The sequence below is a fragment of the Mixophyes fleayi genome, chromosome 5 (assembly GCF_038048845.1).
Source record: "Mixophyes fleayi isolate aMixFle1 chromosome 5, aMixFle1.hap1, whole genome shotgun sequence".
Classification (NCBI taxonomy): Eukaryota; Metazoa; Chordata; class Amphibia; order Anura; family Limnodynastidae; genus Mixophyes; species Mixophyes fleayi.
This window is the reverse complement of record NC_134406.1, coordinates 254,649,100-254,672,945: the sequence shown is the minus strand read 5'-3', so window position 1 is coordinate 254,672,945 and position 23,846 is coordinate 254,649,100. Positions and strand designations below refer to the sequence as shown.

At 40.0% G+C, this 23,846-nt stretch overlaps 1 protein-coding gene across 2 annotated transcripts in view; it reads right to left on the bottom strand.

The window, feature by feature from the left end:
• Positions 1–23,846, bottom strand: part of OXR1 (oxidation resistance 1) — a 376,123-nt gene that overhangs the window by 35,162 nt on the left and 317,115 nt on the right. For both annotated transcript variants that reach the window (XM_075213955.1, XM_075213956.1), the window contains exons 4-8: positions 12,418–12,500; positions 5,600–5,707; positions 3,885–3,998; positions 1,428–1,580; positions 51–229 (exon numbers count right to left, since the gene is read on the bottom strand). In XM_075213955.1, the coding sequence (XP_075070056.1) occupies positions 51–229; positions 1,428–1,580; positions 3,885–3,998; positions 5,600–5,707; positions 12,418–12,500 (637 nt within the window). The remainder of the gene's footprint in view (positions 1–50; positions 230–1,427; positions 1,581–3,884; positions 3,999–5,599; positions 5,708–12,417; positions 12,501–23,846) is intronic.

Below are 23,846 nucleotides of genomic sequence, written 5' to 3'. Positions count from 1 at the left end.
TAGGAATATGCTTGCAAGACAGGAAGTAGCTATATATAAAATGCTCTTACACAGAATCCCTTAATTTGCTATTGACTATTTCTTTGTACATAGCCGCTGAGGTCACCTCCTCCATTGGGCACATTATTCCATACTCCTCACAGCCATTCTCTTGAACCAAAGGGTCCGTTTTATGAGGGTCAAACATGATATTATTTGGCGTAACCAGGAGGACACCGCTGACTGTTCCCTTAAAAAAAACAAAAACGAAAAAAACCTCACATAAATTAACAAGTCAAACAAATATTATAAGTGTTCTCATACACAGGTAGAAAAAGAGAGAAAGAAAAAAAAATACACCATTTGAAATACAGATGAATTCTGCAGATAGCCACCAACACATACAAGAGAGAGGTTTATTAGTCAAATAAAAAGTGTTAAACACATCTCCATGTTGAAATACAAGGAACTAGCAGATGCCATATCTTATGGTGAAACCCAATACGTGGCTGAGCCTACCCCAGCTAAGTTATAAAATAGTCAGGCCTTCACTAAACTATATACCAAACACTGTAATAAAAAACAATACGCAAGACTACTTTTCTTAGAACAGAGGTTTTTCGAACAGGAACGTTACCTGACCATATTGGTAGAACGCAAGCGGCACTGACCCATGTACCAATTCTAGATACATATAACGGCGAGACCATCCGCTCCCCTGAGGACATTGTGGAGGAAATTAGGCTGGTCTATAATAACATGTATAAATCTAGGGCATAATGTGACATGGTGGATTTGGAACAGCAGATACTCTTCCCCACATCGACTATGAAAGACCACAAATCTTATGGGAATTTGAGAACGCGGCTGAGGTACTCCCTGGTTGTAGGGTTCCAGAAGCAGACAGTCTACTTCTAGAGATACACTTGGTGTATGGGGAGGGTATAGTAAATCATTAATTGCTCACCATTCTAGCTGTTGATGGTGGGTCTATACTAGACTGCATGCATCCCACAGTAAGTACTACCGACTGGAAACACATAGAAGGGTATTGACATCCACTAGGCTTGTTTCAAACAGGCCAAATGGTTGGTGAAAATTGGCATAAGACCCTAGACCTGTTGGGAACCCCGGCGAATCCAGCGAACAGAGGGCAGCAAGTAAGTAAATGTTTGAGTATTCCTATAATTCTTTGTATGCCACCCAAAAATCCACTTTTGGCTTTGGGTGGAATTAGCCTTTTCAACCTAGTAGAATGTCTATTCTTTGTACGTGTTTGTTTAAGGCAAAAAATACTTAGTTTGCTGCATAGTTACAATGTGGAAAAATAAGATTTCTGGCAGCGAGGAAATAGAACACAAATATTTATATGAATAAAAAAAGTAGATAAAACAAAAAAAAAAAAAAAAAAAAAAACCAGACTAAAAAACTATGTATGCGGAAAATACCTTTCCATCAGTTATGTACTTGCAGTTAATTTTCAGAAACTTCTCAGTAAACGCCTCTTCTTCTTCAGACGTAGAAGACACTACCCTAGATGGCCGGACGGCAAAATAGGCTGGGGAGGATGTGGACTCTTTGTGGCGAGTGCGATCGAGCTCCTAAAATGACACATCACAACTTGAGTCACAGTACTGCATACAATCAACCAGCATGATACTATGAAATATATACACTCTGCTTGTGCTCATAAACACATCAGGTTTATTGGTTATTACCCGTTGAAAAACTATGCCTTTTCATAGGTGTCTCTCTCATCTGGCATTGTCTGTGCTCATTTATTTGAAAGTTAAAAAAAAAAATCTAAGGTTTATATGGCCATACAGTTTGAGACATAGATAAAGTTCATAACTGAAAAAGGTATATCCATTTTAAAAATGTATGTATTAAAAAAACACCAAAAAGCTTATGGAATAATTTTTCTAAACAGACATAGGAACTAGGGAAATTGTGAATCTTTAAATTATTCAAACACCTCTTAACACACACTTACAAGCATTATAACACAATTAACGGTTTCTGTTGACAATGATAGTACCTATACTGTGACATTGAACTAAAGAAGTACAAGTGGCGATCTACTCTACGGTCTAGCTAGTAGTATACTTCTTTTGAATCTATTGCACAGAATAGTCTGTAGATCTTATCCACAGGCCCCGAAAAGTGTTGTTGGTTTTGTGGTAGGTCAGACCCCTGATGCTGGGCATGAAACACGTAGGGTGGTCTTGTGCAAGTTTCATTATTCTGTTTTGCTGGTTGGTCCGGACCCAAAACAGCGCTTTTTGTGACAATACAGATGAGCATTATTTTTATTATTGTAAGTGTTTTAACCGTTGTGATAATCAAACCTTTTGGAAACTATTTCACATGTGTGGCCACTTGTACTGGCTTTTTTGTCTTCTCTTCATAGGAATTAACTGTTTGTTCCTTGGACGCATACCCTGATGTGGAACGACTTCAGGAGGATTACAGAGAAGTCGTTTTCAATTGTATTAATTGTACCGGTGGTGGTAGTCATTAACACGACTACCACTACACAGACAAGGACTTGCCCGACTTCAGAAGGCAGAAGCTGGCAATCACGAAAAGATGGTAACAGCGAAGCTTTGAAATCACTACTTGCCAGAATCACGATTAATGCACAAGCCGGCACACAACAAGACATGCGACTTTGTGGGACTGTACCATTATTAGGGGTGTTAAATGACTCATGCAGGGAGCCGCGGAATGTAACATTTTACAGCAACCCTTCTACTTTACACATTCTGCGCCTCGCTGCATGAGTCATTTAACACCCCTAATAATGGTACAGTCCCACAAAGTCACATGACTTGTGTCGGCTTCTGCATTAATCGCGATTCTGGGAAGCAGCAATTTCAAAGCTTCGCTGTTACCATCTTTTCGCGATTGCCAACTTCTACCTTCTGAAGTCAGGTAAGTCCTTGTCGGTGTCCTCACAGTCAGAGACACGTACCCAACCCAATTGTACGCACTTTATGTAAGAACTATACACATTTTATTTGTGTTGAAAAATGACTGCACTATGAGCATGAGGTTGGGGTGTGTTGAGCTGGACTAGCTGCTATCAAGAGAGACTTTACGTTGGAGCGCTGGTATCAGAACTTATATATATATATATTTTCTCTCTCTCGTTTTGTTAATGGGAGTGCTATATTAAAGGTCACCCTTTCACTGACTCTACATGACAATGAGTTCATGCTTTAGGAATGTTTTCAGCAACTAAATGTATTAGTTACGAGAGAAACCTCAATCTTTTGAGGACTGTTCCCTCTGTAGCTGGTAGATTAAACAACTCTGTTAATTTACTTTCAAGGCCCTTTAATACATGTCAAACATATGTATGTACATATTTTATTGCGTATTCACTTCTAAATGCGTCGCTATTGCAATGTACAGACTTAATTCATAAGTTCTATTCTTTTATTCAAAATGAACAGCGATTTAAAACTGAGGAATGTGTTAAAAACTATCACCCATATAGTTTGAAATTTAGAAGAGGAGATCAGCAAACAATCACTTGTGTATGCATGCGAGACAACTTTTTTTGTAAAAACAGCACATATTGAAATAGTTAATGGCTGATGCAGCACAAATATTGGGGGTGCTCAATTGCCCACAGGGCTGGCTCATATGGTTGTATGTGAACATTCTTTCCACAGATCTGATAACCAGTATTTTTATTATTATTTTTTAAATAATTTTATGACTCCAACCTGGTTATCAATACACACAAGACTTTGCTCAACATATGTAAGATGCAAGTGAGGATGGCACATCTGAAACATGTTTAGCATCACATGCTGTTTATATGCAATATGCATGTCTGAACAGGGCCAAACAGCGCTATACTAAAAAAAAAAAAAAATATATTACACTTCACTTACTGTGCTTTTCTCAAATTCAACTTCTGAAGAGGTCGGAGATAAAGGACTTATGGGACTAAGGGATGGGGAGCTCTCCACACTGGAAATGTAGTCTGGGTCCGGTACATATAAAAGCTGTAAAACAGATACATAAAATCAATAATAAGTCTCTTTGGAACAAATAATTCACATTTTAAATTTATGCAGAATAAAGTTATGGGGACGTCATGGCTAAATATTCTATAAATCAAGATAGGATATGAAGAGCTTCTCTTGATGGAATTCTGGGCACCCCCATGTATGAGATTATTTAAATTAAAGTGTATTGAGTTAATAACCCTTTCATATTATCCATCATACACCCACATACTGTAAATTGTTTACTTATTTTGGCTTCTTTAAGAACACTGAGACACACTCTCAGCCTTCAACTGACTTTAATATATAGACGTGATATTTGATGCATTTCAGCAAAGTCATTGTGGGGTGTCCACAGCCAAAGACAACAAAACATCTTTGCCCAATAATATAGAAATATCGCTACAAGGAGAAAAAAAAAAAAAAAAAAAAAAAAATCACCAGAGAGAGAAAGAAAATGGATTATTTAGTAAATAAAAATAGCTTTTTCTTTGCTTTGTGCCCCGCTGAGCTTTATCCATAGTGTTATCTCTTACCGAAGAGCTTGTACAACAGGTGAATCCCGGCAAGTCATAAAACAGTGTAAGACCAAACTTTGTCTTTGCCTGGAGCAGACACCTTTCGCCTCATGTGACCTCTTCCTCAGCACAACGCAGTGAGGTCACATCGCGCCAGCAGCACATCTAAGATCCCAGGAGGGGGGGGTGGGGGCAGTCTGCACAACGGTTCCCCCTCCTTCCTCTACAGGAATCCTCTGTATGACTGCTAACTACTTCACTAAAGCAGGTGGGGTACATGATAGCAATGACTAACTGCCTGACAAACATTGGGGACAATGCGAGGACTTATAAATGTCAAACCCTTTGTAAAAAACATTATTGAGCTGGCGGGTCCTTCCATTACCCCCTTAATACTAGCAACCCCCTTAATACTAGCAACGTAACGGTCGCCATACAGAGCGACGTCAACTTGAGCGCCGGCATGTTCTCCAGTCAGCGTTCGTGGCAGAGTTGCCGGCATTGTTCTGTCACTTTTTCAGTAAGTCGCTATTTCCAACGTGTCAAAAGTTAGTGCGACTGAACACTTCCTATTGCAGTAATTTAGTTGGAAATGTAGTCATAGCGCAAATGACTACCACCGCATTAAAGAACGCACATGATTTTTTATAGCAGGCCCTGTTATACACCAATGTGCTGCAAAGTCATCTATTTCCAGTTGCACTTCCATACGTGAACAGACATTCTTATATTATTGTAACTTATCTATATTTAAATGTCTGCTGACATATTAATGTTTAGGGTCTTTCTTTGATTAAAAACTTATCATTTTAAGTAATTTCTGAAATAAAGAACTAATCAATTAGCCATGGGGTGTCGCTGGATATCGCCTCGATGTCCCACTGGGCTCCTTGCCGGCTAATACGGTACAGAAATATCTGCTCAAGTTAGTACAAACTCCGGCGCGGACTGTTCCGGACACAATACGTCACCTCGCAGCTACTGAACCCATGAAGATTACTATCTGCCGATTACTAGCAAAAAGTAGCAAATGATACCTGAATTTGTTCAGAACAATTAGAACAAGAACATGATACTTACCTGTCCCGGTACAACTGCTCTGGAAAACAGCTTATTTAACTGAACTAGCTCATTCGGTGTGGTATCAAACTTCAGAGCGATGCTATTTAACGAGTCCCTCGACTCAACCTGTAAAGATACAAAAGAAACACAAAAAGTTATTTTAAACAGTTTACAGTTGGTTACATTTATTTTATAGAAAGTAGAACAAAAAGGTGGAGAAAATGTGAATTATTAAAATCAGCAGTTTCCAAGACAAAATGATGGCACCACCTTGTGCTGGAAAATATGCTGAATAAGTCAGATTTAGATGTTACATGGGAAAAGCCAATGTCATCACACGTTGTCAGAGGGAAGTAGAGAGGAGGGGAATGTTCCACAGAAGAGAAGACCCTGCAAGGACTACAGCAGCACAGGATGTGTTTTGAGCGGCTGCGGTGTGTGGCCGGACGTTCGGGTGGAAATAATAAGTGTTTGTCTGGAAATGAATACAAAAAATAACTCTTGTAATACATTTATCCCATCCTGGGTTTAATGCAAATCCATAGGCTAAGAAGTGTGGTTATAGCTTTGTTCATATTATCCACAGGATAGGGATTTTCATTAACAACTAACCAGCATTATCCAGGAGCAGGTCCGTTTACAGACCCTGGAGACAAGATTCACAAAACGTTACCCCAAAACAGCACAGTTCTTTTTACAGACACTTTCCGTGCGACTTGTCACATGCAATGCAGATTGCGCTTTTTTCATTTTAAATACTTAACTTTAAAAGCCCAGGGAAGAAAAGCAGCCCAAAAGAGCCGCATTGTATTGTGTAGTTGGTCAATATTGAAAAATGAAGGACATTTCCAGAGATAAATTCCCAGGGCCGACACCTGGAAACCACTCATAGGAAATTGGGGAGTGCCGCTCACAAAGCAGCAGACTTGTAGACATGTCCTTGTGTTATGGGCAGAGAGGACTTGAAGTAGTAACGTGTTTGAGGGACATCACCAAGAAAAATTACAAATCCAGTTACTGTTAGAATGTTGCCATGGGTTTTAGTGTGGTCTGATTGTATACAAACGTTAATTAATTGAACTGGGTAAGTCGTTCATTTTTATTAGGCCAGAAATAATTACATCTGTGTATTCGAAATTCCGATTTATATGCTATAGCAGCAGTTTTACATTGACACTGTACAAAAGCAGCATCTACAATCTGATGGGTCCACAATTCCATTGCAAAATCCAAAAGTTGCCAATCTAAAATATTTTTTAGTAACCAAACAAAAATGGCCTATAGAAAGAGTATGGATAACTATGATCTGCGCTTGCTTTTGCATAGGTAAAACCAGCCACTTGAGTGATTAAATAGGATTTTTTTTTTTTTTTTTTTTTAAATAACACGTTTGTACAAAAGGGCCTTAACGAACCCCCGTCCATTATACCGAAACGCTGATGGTAGTAACGTTCCCTCTACAGGCGGTCGCTTACTCCTCCGACCTCCACAGCCTATAGGACCTGGAGAGAGTATGGACCAAGTTCCTCCATGACTTTCTATTAGTGCTGCAACACTGAACCCCAAGTGTATATTTACTAAACTGCGGGTTCGAAAAAGTGTATAGATTGCCTATAGCAACCAATCAGATTCTAGTTATTTATTTAGTACATTCTACAAAATGACAGCTAGAATCTGATTGGTTGCTATAGGCAACATCTCCACTTTTCAAACCCACAGTTTAGTAAATATACCCCCAAGACTTTAATGGCCATTCTAGGTTATATTTTCAATTTATAATCACAGGGCTGCTTATGATAATACCCATATTACACATATTTATTGTCAAAAATGTTACGAGACACCGCCATTGAGAAAGGGGGGATGTCATGCATAGTATCAAAATGCTTTACAGAATGAAACTGGAGAAAAGTTGCCTGTTACCCACACGTATCATCACTGCAAATAACCAACAGTGGTCAGTGTAAGAAGCGCCTCTTATGTCTAGATACGTGCACACACCTCAGCAGACTTTAAGACACACAGCTTATTGTACTTAGCCAAGTGCAATGAAACACAAAATAAATGTTACTATAAATTTAGGAGTAAAACAGGCACTTCTGGGAGCCAGCGGGGCCGGTTAACTACACATTACAGCCAGATTATCTGAAAGGAAATAGCCTCTGGGGATGTAGGACAAGAAAAGTGACAGCTTTACCTCCCACATGTAACTCTCATGGCGGAACTGTGTACTCTGTGTCCAGGGTTTCTGTTACACAAAGAGGGACATCACTGTCACACCAACAGATTCATTCAGGCAGGGAATTAGACCCAATGCACAAGGCCCGATGTCCTCCAGTAGGAAGCAAGGACACCAATCTAGGACTAGATTGATGTGACGAGAGTATCGCAGAGAGTTTGTTGTGCCAACAGCACTGATAGAACTGCTTATACCACACATCAAAACATTACAAGGATTCTTGACGTTTAAGTGCGACATTTAAAAAGAGACAGACAACACAACTAGGAAATATTAATTTTAGGCAAAACAAATGTCTGATACTGGCATTCCATCACACTGGGGGGAAAGAGGGGAGAGAGGAGAGAGACACACACACACACACACACACACACACACACACAACAGGGACAGAGGTTACTATGGTAATGTGCAGTGTGGGTAAGACTTCATGACAACCCCTGGATTGAGGAGCAGTGAAAATAACTTTTTGCACATTTCTTTCCACTAAAAACACAGAGAACGCTAGGTTTGTTTTGAACAATATGCGCTGGATGGGACACACTTCTGACAGGAAGAGACAGGATAATTTTGGAAGTGCCGCTTATCTAAAGACTCCTAGTGAGCAGAACACAATATCCATTATCATCATCTCTTCACTCACATAAGGGATGCAGCATTTTCCCCCATTTCTTTGTTCCCTGTATACATTGTGGACATGGAACAGAGTTATATTAGAAGAAACTTAACACAAACGCCTGTTACGCGTCACCCCATCACGATTGCTTTCAAGAAGCTTTCATGTCTCACATTTTTAAATTACATTTATTTGCAATTAAATAAAAATGAAAAATAATGGTACACACTAAGTATTTTTTTTTCCTCCAACATGTAACAAGGGATTCGCTCTTCACTAATCCATACAGGGACCCACCACCCCAAGTGTAACACAGAAGTGTTAGGACAACACATTTACATTGCGATTTGAATTCTACCAGTAAATTAATTACATGGTGAGGAACTCTAACCCTACATCTTAATATTCATGTATAAAAATACATTCCGTATAATTCCATTATTCCCTTTCTCTTGCCCAAATCAAATCGGTGGAAATAATTTTTGCCCTATTGCCACAAACCCGACAAGCTCATGTTTAATTTAAGATATAAACGAGTGTAAAGCAAGCAGAAGTTTTTAAGAAAAACTTTCAAAACCAGAGTACTAATAAAGGGGTAGGAGGTTGGACTTTAGATTGTTACCAGACTCTGCAAAGAGCACGTCTGGTTTCCCGAGCAGTCACCCCACCATGGAGTCTAGGCATGCCCCTTAAAGTGTACTGGACAAACCATCTGGGCATCCAGACGCTCAGGGGCAACACCAATTACCTGCTACAGTATGAGCAGCATAGTTCAGCAGCATTATCGGATGTGTATATTTTATTCAACATCTCTTTAGATAGCCCTATATTGACTCACAATCCAATTGAGGTTTTTTTCCCCATTGTACAAATTACTCCAGCCCCTGCTGTAATAACTATAAGACCCATTGTTCCTGTACTTGTCATGACCTACTGAGGTGTTTAAATACCCATGCAATTCATTGCCTGCTATTGTCATCTCAAGGTGTATTGTTTTACAACACAATGATTGGAGCAAAACCAATCTTTTTCTATATAGTCATTAGCGCTATCACATAAACTGGCAATCTATTGTGTTATCAACAGGTACCTTTGTTAAAACAAAGACTGCCAAAAAAAAAGGTTATGTTCTAATCACTAGTCAGTCTGTTCACCTTCCCTTATTATAGCTCCTTTTGTTTATGAAGTGACAATATTCAATTTACTTGACTTTTAGTTACAATGGTGTCAGATGATCATTTTTATATCACGGGATGTGTGTGACTTAATAGGAGTATGACCAGGTACGGAAAGGTCCACAAACATGAGAAAGCCGGCATAGAGGTGATGGACATCTCCCTACAGACTGCACAGAGATAATAACATTATTTCTAGCACTGTGAGGGGCAATGTGGGAGAGGTGGAACGCACATGCGGCACTTTAGCCTTCATTTGGGCCGCGCAGAGGAAGGGGGGAGAGCCAGGGGCGGATCCAGAAGTTAATTGTACCGGGGGCGATTTAGGGGGGGGGCGATTTAGCCCCGCCCCCTTGTTGACATCTAAGGCTGCTGACGGCTGCACACTATGTGCAGATCCGTTCAGCAGAGAGAGTTAGGGAGAGAGTCCTGCCCGGATTGTGTCAATCAGAGCAGTTGGGCAGGACTCTCTCCCTAACTCTCTCTGCTGAACAGATCTGCACATAGTGTGCAGCCGCGGGCAGCAAGCACCCTGGATCCGCCACAGGGGAGAGCACAGTGCCCGATACTCCCCCCGGGTATGCCATGTGACCTCCCGGGGTGCATGTAGCCCTCTGTCGTACTAGGTACATTTAAGCAGAGAAACGTTTTATGGTTGGCATCGCTTTAAATAAGTATTTCTCCCATAGGAGACAGGTTTAGGGGACATAATATTTATATCTTTATATTTAGTGTCTGTTTAATGCTTTGATTATTCTGTTTACATAACATATAGGTCTCTACAGCAGTTTATTACTGCTGTCAATAAGGTTTAAAAAGGAGAACTTAAAAGTGGAACCATCCTCTACATATAACTATGCATTAAACAAATATATGAACTAAAAAAAAAAATGTAACATTCTTTTTGTATTGATTCAAAATAAATGTAAAAGAAAGTTAAAAAAAAACTTCTGGGTAATAATAAATAAACATGAGTATTAAGAAGAGTGTGAGGATGTCATGTAGAGGAAGGAGCATGCTCAGTGCGCTCAACAACATATCAATGACATCAAATGCTAGGAAGTAGCGCAGCTTACGAGACTGGCTGCTAATTGGCTGTAAAATCTCACATAAGATTAGTGTCACAGGATCTACAGTGCAGTCCACAGCTACTCTGATAATGGCATTATTGCAGGAAATACAAGACAGGAGACAATGGGCACCATTTCATAGATTATACCATCAAGTATGGTATATGCATTAATAACCATATATTGCACATTTTTGCAATATATTGTTGGGACACTTATTTAAGTGTCCCAAGTTTTTGATTTTTTTTTTTACTTTAACAAAAACGCGACACCCGCCCCTCTCTCCAACAAGATGAACAATAAACACAACGACAACCCTCGAAATTGGAGTTCACATTTAAGCCACTCACACATAGGAGACTTGGGGGTAAATGTACCCCCTGGACCTGTATTCTGCCGGGTCAAATGTGGTCCATTTATCAAGCTGAGAGTTTTTCTGGCAGATTTGAAAAGTGGAGAGGTTTCCTATAGCAACCAATCAGATTCTAGTTATCATTTATTTACTACATTCTACAAAATGACAGCTAGAATCTGATTGGTTGCTATAGGCAACATCTCCACTTTTCAAATCCGCCGGAAACTCACAGCTTGATAAATGTACCCCCTGGAACACATTGGACCTGGCAGAATGGAAGTTATGGCTGGACAATGAACTTCCTGTGGCTGGGGGGTGTTGGAGCCTGAGTAACCATTCATCCAGGATGGAGGAACTCTGGTGGCCCTTTAACTGAACCAAGGTAACGTGAACACCAGACAGGCCGCTCTATGATCAGGCTGAATGTGCAGGTATGTGTGTGTGTGTGGGCAGCCGTGTCCCAGGCTAACACCTCGCCACAGCTTCTTCCCACCCTGTACACAACAATCAGCTTCTGGTTTATAAAAGGTGATCAGGGTCTTGTTGGAAGGTAAGCGTGATCTGTGTAGTGTGACTCTTTACTACACGTTAAGGGAACAGTTTGCAGCAATACAAACAGCACAGATGTCCGTGAAGACAGGACAAAACAAGGAGCAGTCACGGATGATTTTTATGAGCTCTATAGCTTACAATTCCCATTAAAAAGGCAAAAATAATGAAGCTTAGTGAGTAAAACAGGGGGGAGTAAAAATGGAACGTACAATAAGAAAAACCATAAGGAGGTCAAAATACAAACGGGGGGGTGATTACAGAAGTATAGTAGCTAAACGAACAATACAGAGAACACACACACATAAGAGAAACACAGAATGCATTATGAAAGACAAGTTAGTTTTATATTCCCTATTCAGAGGTGAGAGACAGAGATTGATGGAACAAAACAGGATTTATCAGACACATCATTTGAAATTCGGTTTCCCATAGTAACAGAATAAGAAGCTGACTGCACCACGGTTTTGAGGGTCATTTGAAGAACATAGCAGGCAGAAAGGCTCCCTTTTCAGATGCTGCCGAGAGAAGGAAGCTATAATCTTTAAGCTTCACATCAATGACCAGAAGGTGGATGCACGGTTATTTATGAAGGCAAGGTCAAGGTGGATTTTAATCATTTGCCTTTTACCATATACCCTGCTGCACATCCAACGCAGACTGTTCACCTAGAGCACTTTTGTTTGTTTGTTTTTTTTGGAATACAGCAAAAATTAGATTTTAAGCTTCCTGTATTAAATGTGCAATACAAGTAACAGTCAGGTGCATTAGCAGTTGTCAGCTCAGTGCAAAGCAGGGAGAAATATTGAAAGTATAAAAGAGGAAAGCTTACGGTGTACTCCATGGTTCCCTTTGGTCTCTGGAAGGACATTCGCCGCCCATCTTTCTTCTCCAGGGTCTTTTTCTGGCCGGTATCTGAAGGATATGGAGAGCGAGTGTGTGTTAGATTCATGTTTTTTCCCCCCGTCCTCCTTCAGGATGGTCACAGGTTGCTGACTACAGCACGGCAAGCAGACATCTATTTCACCAGTTAGACTGAGTCTCCAGTTACACACAGGGAGCTGCATCACACAGATCCAGCTGCCTGCCTGCCTTACCGAGTTGTTGTGCTATTTTTTTTTTTTTTACCAATATAAAAGTACAGTGACAACTGTGATACATTAGCTTTGGCTGTGCATCCTATCAGCTAGAATAAAAAATAGCTAATGTGATCAGCAGCTGCACATCGGAGCATGTAAAACACATTCTAATAGGCAGTTACATATATAATTATATATATTTTTTAAAAAAATAAAATAAAGAAATAAGTGCATTTTGCCCACAGTTGTAGAAATTATTCATCATCTGAGCAGAAATTAAACATAATTAGTGATACATATTTGAGTATATCCATCACTGCTCAGTATATATTTTCTTACATGTACAGAAATATTTGGTCTGAATCCTCATGTATAAACTTGTGCAAAGTGATGGAATCTGTCAGGTAGACAACCGCAGCCTAACTTATTTAGGGCACCAAAACTTAGTGTTTAAGCAACTCATTTAACTTGGCTTTATTTTTCTGCAATTGTATAATAAAATAAAATAATAATAATAATAATAATAATAATAATAATAATAATAATAGGCGACAAATCATTTGTTCACATTTCTTAGTGTTACCAAATTATTTATAAGAAAGTTTGCAGTGTAGCTTGTCTGCATCTTGCATTGCAGTTTAGTTTTTGCAGTTGAAAACCCCGGCTACCGGTGCCTATGACGCATCTGATAAACATTACAAGCCTATTGTCTGCACAAATGCTATTAATGTATGCTAAACCGTACAGCGCTTTGCATTGTTACTGTTAAACTCCATCTTGGTCAATCGTATGGACTAAAGCTGAGTACACTACAGGTTTTTCACCCAATAATCAGGCCAATCACATGATAAACAACTGTTAGGTCAGATATTGAATTAGTGTTTACGCTCCAACGATCATGTTTTATAGTACCAAAGCTCATCGTATCATTTGATTTTTATAAATGGACTAAAAATCACTAATCCACTATAAAACGATAGCGGGCAAGTTCTAAAGTGTGTATGTACTCACGACCAGCAGTGTAAGCAGATCTCTAGTTTACAGAGACACAATCTTGTTATCAGACATTTATAACAGATGAGGAGCACAGATATGAAGATAAATCACGTAGGTGTGTACACATGAATTGCCATGCTCAACGGGACTTTCAGTTGTTAATAAAATCGGTATAAATATCTCATCGGGAGAAATGTTCTGTAGTGTGTACCCATGCCGTGTGCGCACATTTGTAAACACAGATTACTAGAAACTTACAAGAGTGTTTCACAGTGGATACAGCTGCAATCATATTGTTTGACTACTGTGCACAAAGAACACTCAGCTGCATCATTTAAGAGAGAGGTGGGTTGGTAATGTGACATTTATTGCTTTGATTAGCCGACAATCAGAAAAAAATCAGAAGCCAAAAGGCCTAAGTTATTGGGAGAGAAAAGCAATGCATTTGTAAATGGAAGTTGACCTTGGCTACATACAATAAGCATTATGGATTCCAAGAAAACATTATACTGTATAGAATATACTCATTGCTATCAGGGCCGTCTTTCCTCGTTGACTGTTTGTAAATACTCAGTCATGTCTTATTACTACATTTATTCCCAACTGTAAAGCAGTGCAGAGCACGCTGGTGCCATATAAATAAATGTATGGAAAATGCAGGTTTTATTCGCTTATTTGTAACAGCGTTCTTTATAGCAGTAATCCCATACAGATGAATAATGATTTGTAGGAGGACAGCTAAGAAAAATTACTCCTTTTCAAAAGCTCTCTGGCTGAGAGACAAAAAGGACTGCCAGACGGCCAGTCCACTACAGAGGGCAGCGTGTCATGTGATCACAGACGGCAGCGTGTCATGTGATCACAGACGGCAGCGTGTCATGTGATCACAGACGGCAGCGTGTCATGTGATCACAGAGGGGGAAAATGTAGGATGTCACAGGCCAGACAAAGTCAATGATTGGCACCAGATGTACCAGCTAAGTCCCCTTTCACTGATCATGATGCAAAAGCACCAGGCTTGTGACCATCAATATCCTATTCAGTACGAATAACCTAATATAGATCTTCTAACCCAACAGATTGTCATATCGCCAAAAAGTCCACTTGCCTGTGGCGCCTAGATTATCATGCTTAAACGATGGTAAGTGGAGGTAACAGCAGGAATGTTGGGCACCTCTACTTGTCACCAGTTGTGCAGGACCATCACACCACATAGGTATCAGGGCTCCTTCCTAGGGTTCCACCAGCCCCGTGGACTCTCCCCATGACCTCCATATGCTGCGTGTGTTGTCTGGAGGCCCCCTTCCCCCGAGCCTTTACCTGTGGCCCCCAGCTCCGTCCTGCTTTATGGTCACATTATTAAAGCTTATAAAACGTATTTAAGATGCCTGACGATATATTATAGATACGTGTATCTTTCTTTGTTTAGATGTATGGTTGTAACTTGTTATTGAGAATAAGTGTAATGTGCGGCCCTTTTGAAGGTTAGTGGGCCACCCATGTGGCCCCTGAAGTGCATCAGGTTGTCCATCACTGGTCTGACGGCTCAGAGGTCATCCAGCGATGAGTGTATCTCTACAGCAGATGCTCACAGCACTAGTTGTCTGAGGGGACACCAAATAGCAATCAACATTTACTAGATATCTGTGCAGCATCCATGTGTTCATTTAAACAAACAAGAAAAAATACAATTGTTTTGTCACAAAGATCTCTAGAAACCATTCATTGATAGAAATGTAATTTCCCAGCAATACAGTGACACTCACAGGAAATAGTAAGTATTACAGTCCAACAAGAGTTGTAGCCAACGCAGCATAGCATTTGAATGATTCACATCACTATGGGAGTTCTCTATAAAAATAATCGTTCTCCTTTAACACTGAATATTAGTCAAATGTTTGCAAACATTACTAAACATGAGTTTAGACCAGTGAATTGTGAATACTAAGCATGTAGAACTTTTCCCCATAAGACACCAAGTGCTACTTTCAGGAAATCAAATTAAGAACCTCTTTGAATATCTTTCTGCATCTCGTGCATTTTTAATAATAGTTGGCATCGTGCTTGTTCAATTCTTCCTGAAGGAGCAGTTTGGGTTTCAAGGAGATCAGACGATAATGAAATACACTTATTATCAGGAGAGAGGAGACGCACCAGGCAATTAAAGAGCACAGAAGACGTGTGGGTCATCAGTGTGTAAGACTCAAGTGTGTCTGATAAATAGTTTAAAGGAGCTTTACTTTAATACATATGATGCAACCAAAACTACTTTCAATTATGTATTCGGACAATCTGGCACATGAAGGGAAGTGATCAGAACAAAGCCAGGCAACACGGTGGCTTAGTGGTTAGCACTTCTGCCTCACAGCACTGGGGTCATGAGTTCAATTCCCGACTATGGGCCTGATTCATTAAGGATCTTAACTTAAGAAACTTTTCAGTCCCCTGGACAAAACCATGTTACAATGCAAGGGGTGCAAATTAGTTCTGTTTTGCACATAAGTTAAATACTGACTGTTTTTTCATGTAGCACACAAACATCAACTTTAAATTTCAGTGTACAAATAAGCTATCAAGCATTTGTGTGCTACATGAAAAAAACAGTCAGTATTTAACTTATGTGCAAAACAGAACTAATTTGCACCCCTTGCATTTTATCTGCAACATGGTTTTGCCCAGGAGACTGAAAAGTTTCTTAAGTTAAGATCCTTAATGAATCAGGCCCTATGGCCTTATCTGTGTGGAGTTTGTATGTTCTCCCTGTGTTTGCGTGGGTTTCCCTCCGGGTGCTCTGGTTTCCTCCCACACTCCAAAAACATACTAGTAGGTTAATTGGCTGATATCAAATTGACCCTAGTTTCTCTCTCTCTGTCTGTCTGTGTGTGTGTATATGTTAGGAAACTTAGACTGTAAGCTCCAATGGGGCAGGGACTGATGGGAGCGAGTTCTCGGTACAGAGCTGCGGAATTAGTGGCGCTATATAAACAAATGGGGACGACGATATGGATCCAAAAAGGTGGGAGCAGCTCTTTAATTCTAGCATACAGCGCTACCTGAAAGTCACTGTGAGCCCAAAATAATGTTTAGCCCTAAAAAGGCAACAAGCAGTGTTGTGTGGTCCTAAACCAGATTAGCCAGTCTTTGGTCACTAAAAAAAAATTAAAAATACAAATCTTCAAGCCTTTGACTCAAACATCACAGAAACTGCTAGTTCAACATTGCATAGCATTTCAAATTAGTTATTTTCATTGTACGTGGCATGCGAGGGGTAATCCACATATCAGATGTTTTAAAGTCAACTGTTGATGCTGAAAACAGACCTACTCTCTGTGGTGTACACAAACAAAACATGGGCTAAAGGCTTACGGAGAACATGCACCAAGCTAGCTGGCCCTTTTAAAATATTAAACCCACTATTGGGCGTCAGTACACAACAAATTCTGTTTCTTGACAAGTTACATAATATACGTGAAATAATTGGTTTATACTTTGTCCATCACAATATCCATCATATTCTTTTACTACAAGTTGCCATAATAAGAGGGAGGGAGGGAAAGGGGGGTTACCTTTGTCTCGCACCTCTCTAGGATAGTGCACAGCTAGAGTCTGTATCAGTGGGGGGGGAAGGGGGGGGCAACGTGAAAGATGAAAGACTGCGTGTGTGTGGCCCTGTAGGCTACAACGGGGCCGTACAGAGGAAGTAGGGACTGCACAGTGCATACAGTTCACTAGGGACTAGTAGGAGGCATAAAGATGGCAGTAGTCTGCAGACAGGCCGCAGTCTAAAATATTGATCCAATCCACAAATGAGCTGCCTCCATCGTGAGTAGACAAGTAAACGCCAACCAAAATGAACAAAATTAGTTTTGATTGTTGTTCAAATGTAAAGAAGTCAGAAAATAACAAACATCTTACCCTGGATCCACGGGAAGTCCCCGATAGCAGCAATAATCTCACATTGCTCTCCTCTCCAAGATCAGCCTACCAAGCAGATGGATTTCCCATTCGCAAGAAGGGTCACAGACAACTGTTCGGCATCTTTGAAATAGGCTGAGCAGTAAGAGAAGAGAAGCAGTTTACCCTTTGGGGACCCCATGGATGCTGCAAACAGGGTAGGTCAAGGACATAGGTAGGACTTCGCTCTTAGTCAAACAAACCTCAAAAACCAGAGTATCTTATTGTAATTTACTTCTTCTCACCCAGGATGTCCTAACGCTGTGGAAAGTGATGGACAATCTGTAGCCAATCAGATCATCGGAGGGTTCACAGCAGCAGGAGATAAGTGTGCCGATGACGTGGAGCCTGTCCCCCGTGTGATTAGGTTAGTGACGACAGGACAAGTGTCATGATGAGAGGAAGAGAATAGGGGCAGCAGAAGGACACACACTGCAATAGTGGAAAGAGCAGGTATCCAGACAGCATGGAGTACTTATGTAAGGTTCCTTTCAAACTGGTGCAGTTAGTTTATGATGACAAAACACAACATACATCATGATAAACTCCTTGAACTCCATTCCATTTCCATATTTTTGGTGGAATTGTTCTGCAAGCTGCTCTGGCACATTGCAATCTGGTTGCTCAGCATGACTGGGTGGTCTAAAACGATTTGCACTGAAACCAAACACTCTGTGCTCTACGCTGTTCAACCCCAGTGATGGTGGCAGGATGATGCAGCGGAGGGGCCGGTTGTAGACAGAGTGCTCACTATGGTTACATCCCTGAAAATCGCAGCAGCTTAGAGTAGTCAAGGCTATATACACTGTACTAGAGAGAGTGTAAACAGATAGATAGAAAATGTTTTAGGTTTGCAAATTTAATCTCAAGTAATTTAATAATTACTGCATTGTCCCCATTTTAAATTTTACTATGGAAGAAAATTATATATATATATATATATATATATATATATATATATATATATATATATATATATATATATATATATATATCTATCTATCTATCTCATTTGATAAATAAAAGTGATTTTTATAAACATTCAGAATTATGGTGCCCCCACACTAAAAATACTAAACGGAAAGCTCATTCTAGATAAGTCACCATTCCAGCTCCCCAGGCAGGTACAGCTCGCAGGCACTTCCTGTTTGTAGCAGGATCACCAAGTGGAAACGCCTTAGGGTGGAATTTATGTGATGGTGTTTTTTTTGTCAACTATCCCATTTACGTATGTACACTTAGAAGCCAAATCCTTACACAAAAAAACAAGCCACTCCAGTGGTTATGTTTCTAAACCTAAAAATATATATATACTGCAATTGTAATGAGCACACGTTATGCCAAGGTCGAATTTAGCCATTCAAAAAGAATAAAGACCAACTGAAAATGGATAAACCACATCTTTTAGCAAACGTTATTAGTTAAAAGTATTTTTTTCATATAATTCTGTCATTTCAAGCATCCTGTTTTCAAGTGCCTACACCCAGCACTACATGCCAGTCACATTTTGAAAAAGGTCAATGCATAGACGCCGCGACATTGATGCTCAATGCCAACCACTTGGCAGAAATATCTCATTCATCAACATCATCTATTTATTTATATAGCGCCACCAATTAGTCAGCGCTGTACAGAGAGCTAACTCACATCAGTCCCTGCCCCATTGGAGCTTACAATCTAAATCCCCTAACATACACACACAGACTAAGGGCAATTTAATAGCAGCCAATTAACCTACCAGTATGTTTTTGGAGTGTGGGAGGAAACCGGAGCACCCGGAGGAAACCCACGCAAACACAGGGAGAACATACAAACGCCTCACAGATAAGGCCATGGTTGGGAATCGGACTCCTGCCTCACAGCACTGGGGTTATAATTGCTATTCACTAAGTCCACCATGCTGCCCACAGATGTGTACAACTGACTCGTTCTATGCATTTGCTTCTAAGATTGAGCAGGACACAGTCTCAGCTTTACTGCAGCCAGAAATGGGATGTAGAAGTCCAAGAGTAACAGAAGCACAGTGTATGGAGTACTTATACACAGTCCAGTGCTTTCAGCATTTCTCTGCATTAATGTCCAAAGTGCTGCACAGAGAAGCCCAAAGCTCTGGACTTAACGCTGGGAAAAACTTGTCAGAAACACACTCTAAACCTGACAGTTACTAGAAATCACCAGTGGAAAGTCTGCTCAACTAAAAAAAAAAAATTAAAAAAAGAGACTATTTATTATTGAGATGATGGTAACACGGTGTGAAGGTATAGCGGAGCGTAAGAGGACAACAAGTTCTACAGGCTGTGCCAATGCTTCTAAATGGGTGTGAAACGGAACACAAGCAGGAAGCCAGTTGGCATTTACCCATAACACAATCTTATCACAAAGGGAAGTAAATAAAAAAAAGAAAAAGAAAGAACCAGATAAATATTCCTGAAACAAATGGAGAGAACGTCAGATTACCACAGTTTTATGGTATGAATTAAAGAATGGGCATAAGTTTAGGACTTAAGATAAGGAAACGGACTTGTGACAGATCAAAAAGACTTATCGCCATGTTACATCAGGGTCGATGCAAACAAACAAGAACAGTTATTCAAGGAGGGCTGCAAAGTAATGACAACATCAGCAAGAAGACATTTGTATATTTATAAAGGAACAAAAAAAAAAAAAAAAAAAAAAAGTATTAAGGACAGAAAAACCAGCACTGTTCAGAGAAAGCCACTCTCCTCTTCAGGTACCAGGAGCGGCTATTCACATTATGTGAGGGTCAATATCATTAATAGCACCAAACACAGCTGGAATTGTCCTTCAAAAATCAGTTTCTTCCACTAATGCCACCATAAAATGTTGACAACCTATGAGTCTGTAAAAAAAATAAAAATAAAATTGATAACCCAATGGCTGCTTAGAGAACAGGAGTGAGAAACTTTTAAGGACACATCAGGGAGTCTTCTTCATAGCAACATTCAGGGAACAGCAAAAAAAACAAAACAAAAACAAAACAAAAAAATCTAATGGGCAATTTTTTAAATTCTATTTGGCTCGTTCTGATTTACAGAATAAAACCACATTCTAAATACTGGACAAGTTACAGCGGACCCTAGTGCAGTCCTCTCCAACCTGCAGTTCGCCAGATAATGCGAAACTACAAGTCCCAGTATTCCCTGACAACTATTAGCTGGCTATCTACTGGCAAAGCATGCTGGGGCTTGTAGTTTCACAACACACGGAGAGCCACAGGTTGGCCAGAACTGCCCTAATGTATGTGTGTGGTAGGGAATATAGAATGTAAGCTCCAATGGGGCAGGAACGGATGTGACGGATTATATACTCTCTGTACAGCGCTGCGTAATACGATTGGCGCTATATAAATAAAATAATAATATCACTTTTCAGTTTCTCTAATCTACGTCCCCTCCGTTCCACTGACCTAGAGAGCTGACAGAAAAATAACAAGTCGGATGGATCTCTTCAGGCACGCTTCTTCCTAACACTCTACAGCCATCTGCTTACTACATATCCCACAGGCATACCACCTACTCACTCATCAAAGAACAACTATATTTGGCCTTGAAAATATAGTTATTTGCAGGAAGTAACACGATACACAAGAATTAGAAGGGTGCTAAAAAAATATTCAGTCAAAATTTGTATTTTTACACAGAAGTGATACTGGTGAGTACTCGCATAGGGAAAAAAAAAAAAGAAATATGTAAACTGAAGCTAAAGCCACGTTATCACATTTTATATAATTTTTCTACATCATGGAATCAAAATAGATTTAATGGAGTGCACAGCAGCTTATAAATCATACCACAGACTGTCAATAAGATTAAAGTCTGGGCTTTGACTTGACTGGGGCATTTTTTTTTATTGTATTGTAATGGCTTAAATGTGGGGTCCGCTAATGGTCAATGTACTGCTGGAATACGTCTTCTCCCATAGTTTGTAATACACATTCTAACTCCAAACTATAGCGTGTTTAGAATCTGCTTCCAAATCAATACGTCATACATGCACACTCCAAAAAAAAAAAAACAATAAACACGCAAGACAGTATCATTGGCTAATAAGATGTGAACATTAACAGCATGTTTTTCCAATCCGTCAAAGGTAGAAACATAGGGGGGAATTCAATTGGCCGTGTTACGGGTAAAGGTAACGCTGCCTGCCCATTATTACCGCTATTACAGTACCAAAGCGCACTGGTACCGTAACAGCATGTACCAAAGCGCACTGGTACCGTAACAGCATGTACCAAAGCGCACTGGTACCGTAACAGCATGTACCAAAGCGCACTGGTACCGTAACAGCATGTACCAAAGCGCACTGGTACCGTAACAGCATGTACCAAAGCGCACTGGTACCGTAACAGCATGTACCAAAGCGCACTGGTACCGTAACAGCATGTACCAAAGCGCACTGGTACCGTAATAGCGGTAATAATGCACAGGCCGCGTTACTTTTACTCGTAACGCGGCCAATTGAATTCCCCCCTATGTGTCTACCTTTGACGCATTATTACGGCAAAAATGTGCCGGCTTTTTGCTCAAGTTAAAACTACCGTAATAACGGTAATAGTTTTAACGCCGCAGAAATTCGGGGGCAATTGAATTCTCCCCATAGCCCTCTTTCAAAATGCTGTGTGGATATTAAGGGCCATCTTTATTAGCATTAATTATCTATTATCCATCATTGCAACGATGACAGATTCTTTTTCAGCCCCATTTAAAAAAAAATAAATAAAAAAATCATCATGCGTCCAATAGGAGGCTATCCAGGTGATTAATTCACTTTCTTTGAAACTTCCTTTCTCTCCGGTCACTACCGTAACACAAGGTCACGCATGCGCAGAGAGATATTTGCGACAGTGACCGGCAGGGAGAGCGGGTAAGCTGAGGTGAGGGATCCCTTTACTGCCATGCTCTCCCCATAGACATCAATGGCTGACACCATCTTCAGATGGCATTAACAATTGCTGACAAGTTCCCGGAAACCTTTGACTTTTGGAACTTGTTAAATCACGCACGACCGCCTTCCCCATAGCAATCTTTGCACACAAAATCAATCGCCAAAGGTTTCTATGGGCATGGCGGTTTTGCATGATCCTTTAGTTAAAAAGGACTTTGAAACTTTATTTTGCAGTTTTTGGTTGATTTTAGGCTAAAACTACTTTGTTAAATAGACCCCTAAATATTAATCAACAACTATTCAACAAAGCTGTAAAACTTAGTCAATGCAATCAATATATTGAACATATACAAGTATTAACAGATCAGCTCACTGGTAGTCCCAGCTAACAGCTTATATTGCACAGTTCCTAAAGGATTAAAAAAGTCTACATCAGCTGTAGGATATACTACAAATTAGAGGTTTTTCGATTAAGGGGCTTCTGTACTATCATTATGTATATGAGTATATCAAGTGTGATTCACAGAAAATATTTTTTAAACTCCAGGCTCTCTATACAAATGATTATACAAATCAGCAGTAAAAACTAAACGGTATTTCCATATCTGTCACTATTGTTTTAGAGGACAGTGCAGCATATGCTAAATATTTATGTGCACTGTACAAACACGTAAAAGTTTCCATTATGCAGAAAGTTTGAGAGTTATAGTTATTGGGGGGGTTTTTTAGCAATCACCAGACTTTGGGGCCTATAATAATTATTGGGTTTCTGCCCCTGTCAAGTATCATCTATCATCGCAATGATGACAGATGACTTTCCAGAGCAATTTAGTATACAAGTCATGTCTGATAGGAGACTGTCCCGGCGATGACTAGTTTCTAAGGAGGACGGCTGGTTCTTGCCTTTTGCGGAGAACAGCACCGGGGAGCGCAGCAACACTGCCGGAGAGCGATCCAAAGATCTCTCTCCTGCGATGCTCTTCCCATATGATTAAATGGATAACGATGGAGTTGGCTATCGGGGTCAAGCTTTTCGGAGCTTAATAAAACTGCATCAATTTTTACTTAAAAATGCCTAGAGCATGCGGAAGAAGCAGTTTCCGCATGGTTTAGGGCTTTATAAATAGACTCCTTTGTTCTTCAAGACAGTAAATGCTGAGTCTGAAAAAGACAATTGCTTGCACCCAGATAACAGGTACACTTACCTACAGTCTTTGGGCCTGTACATTATTGAAAAACCCACAACTTGTATTTTGTCCTCGCTTTTAAATGAGCGTTCAAAGTACATTTCTAATCCTTCCCTGCAGCATAGTGTACAAAGTAC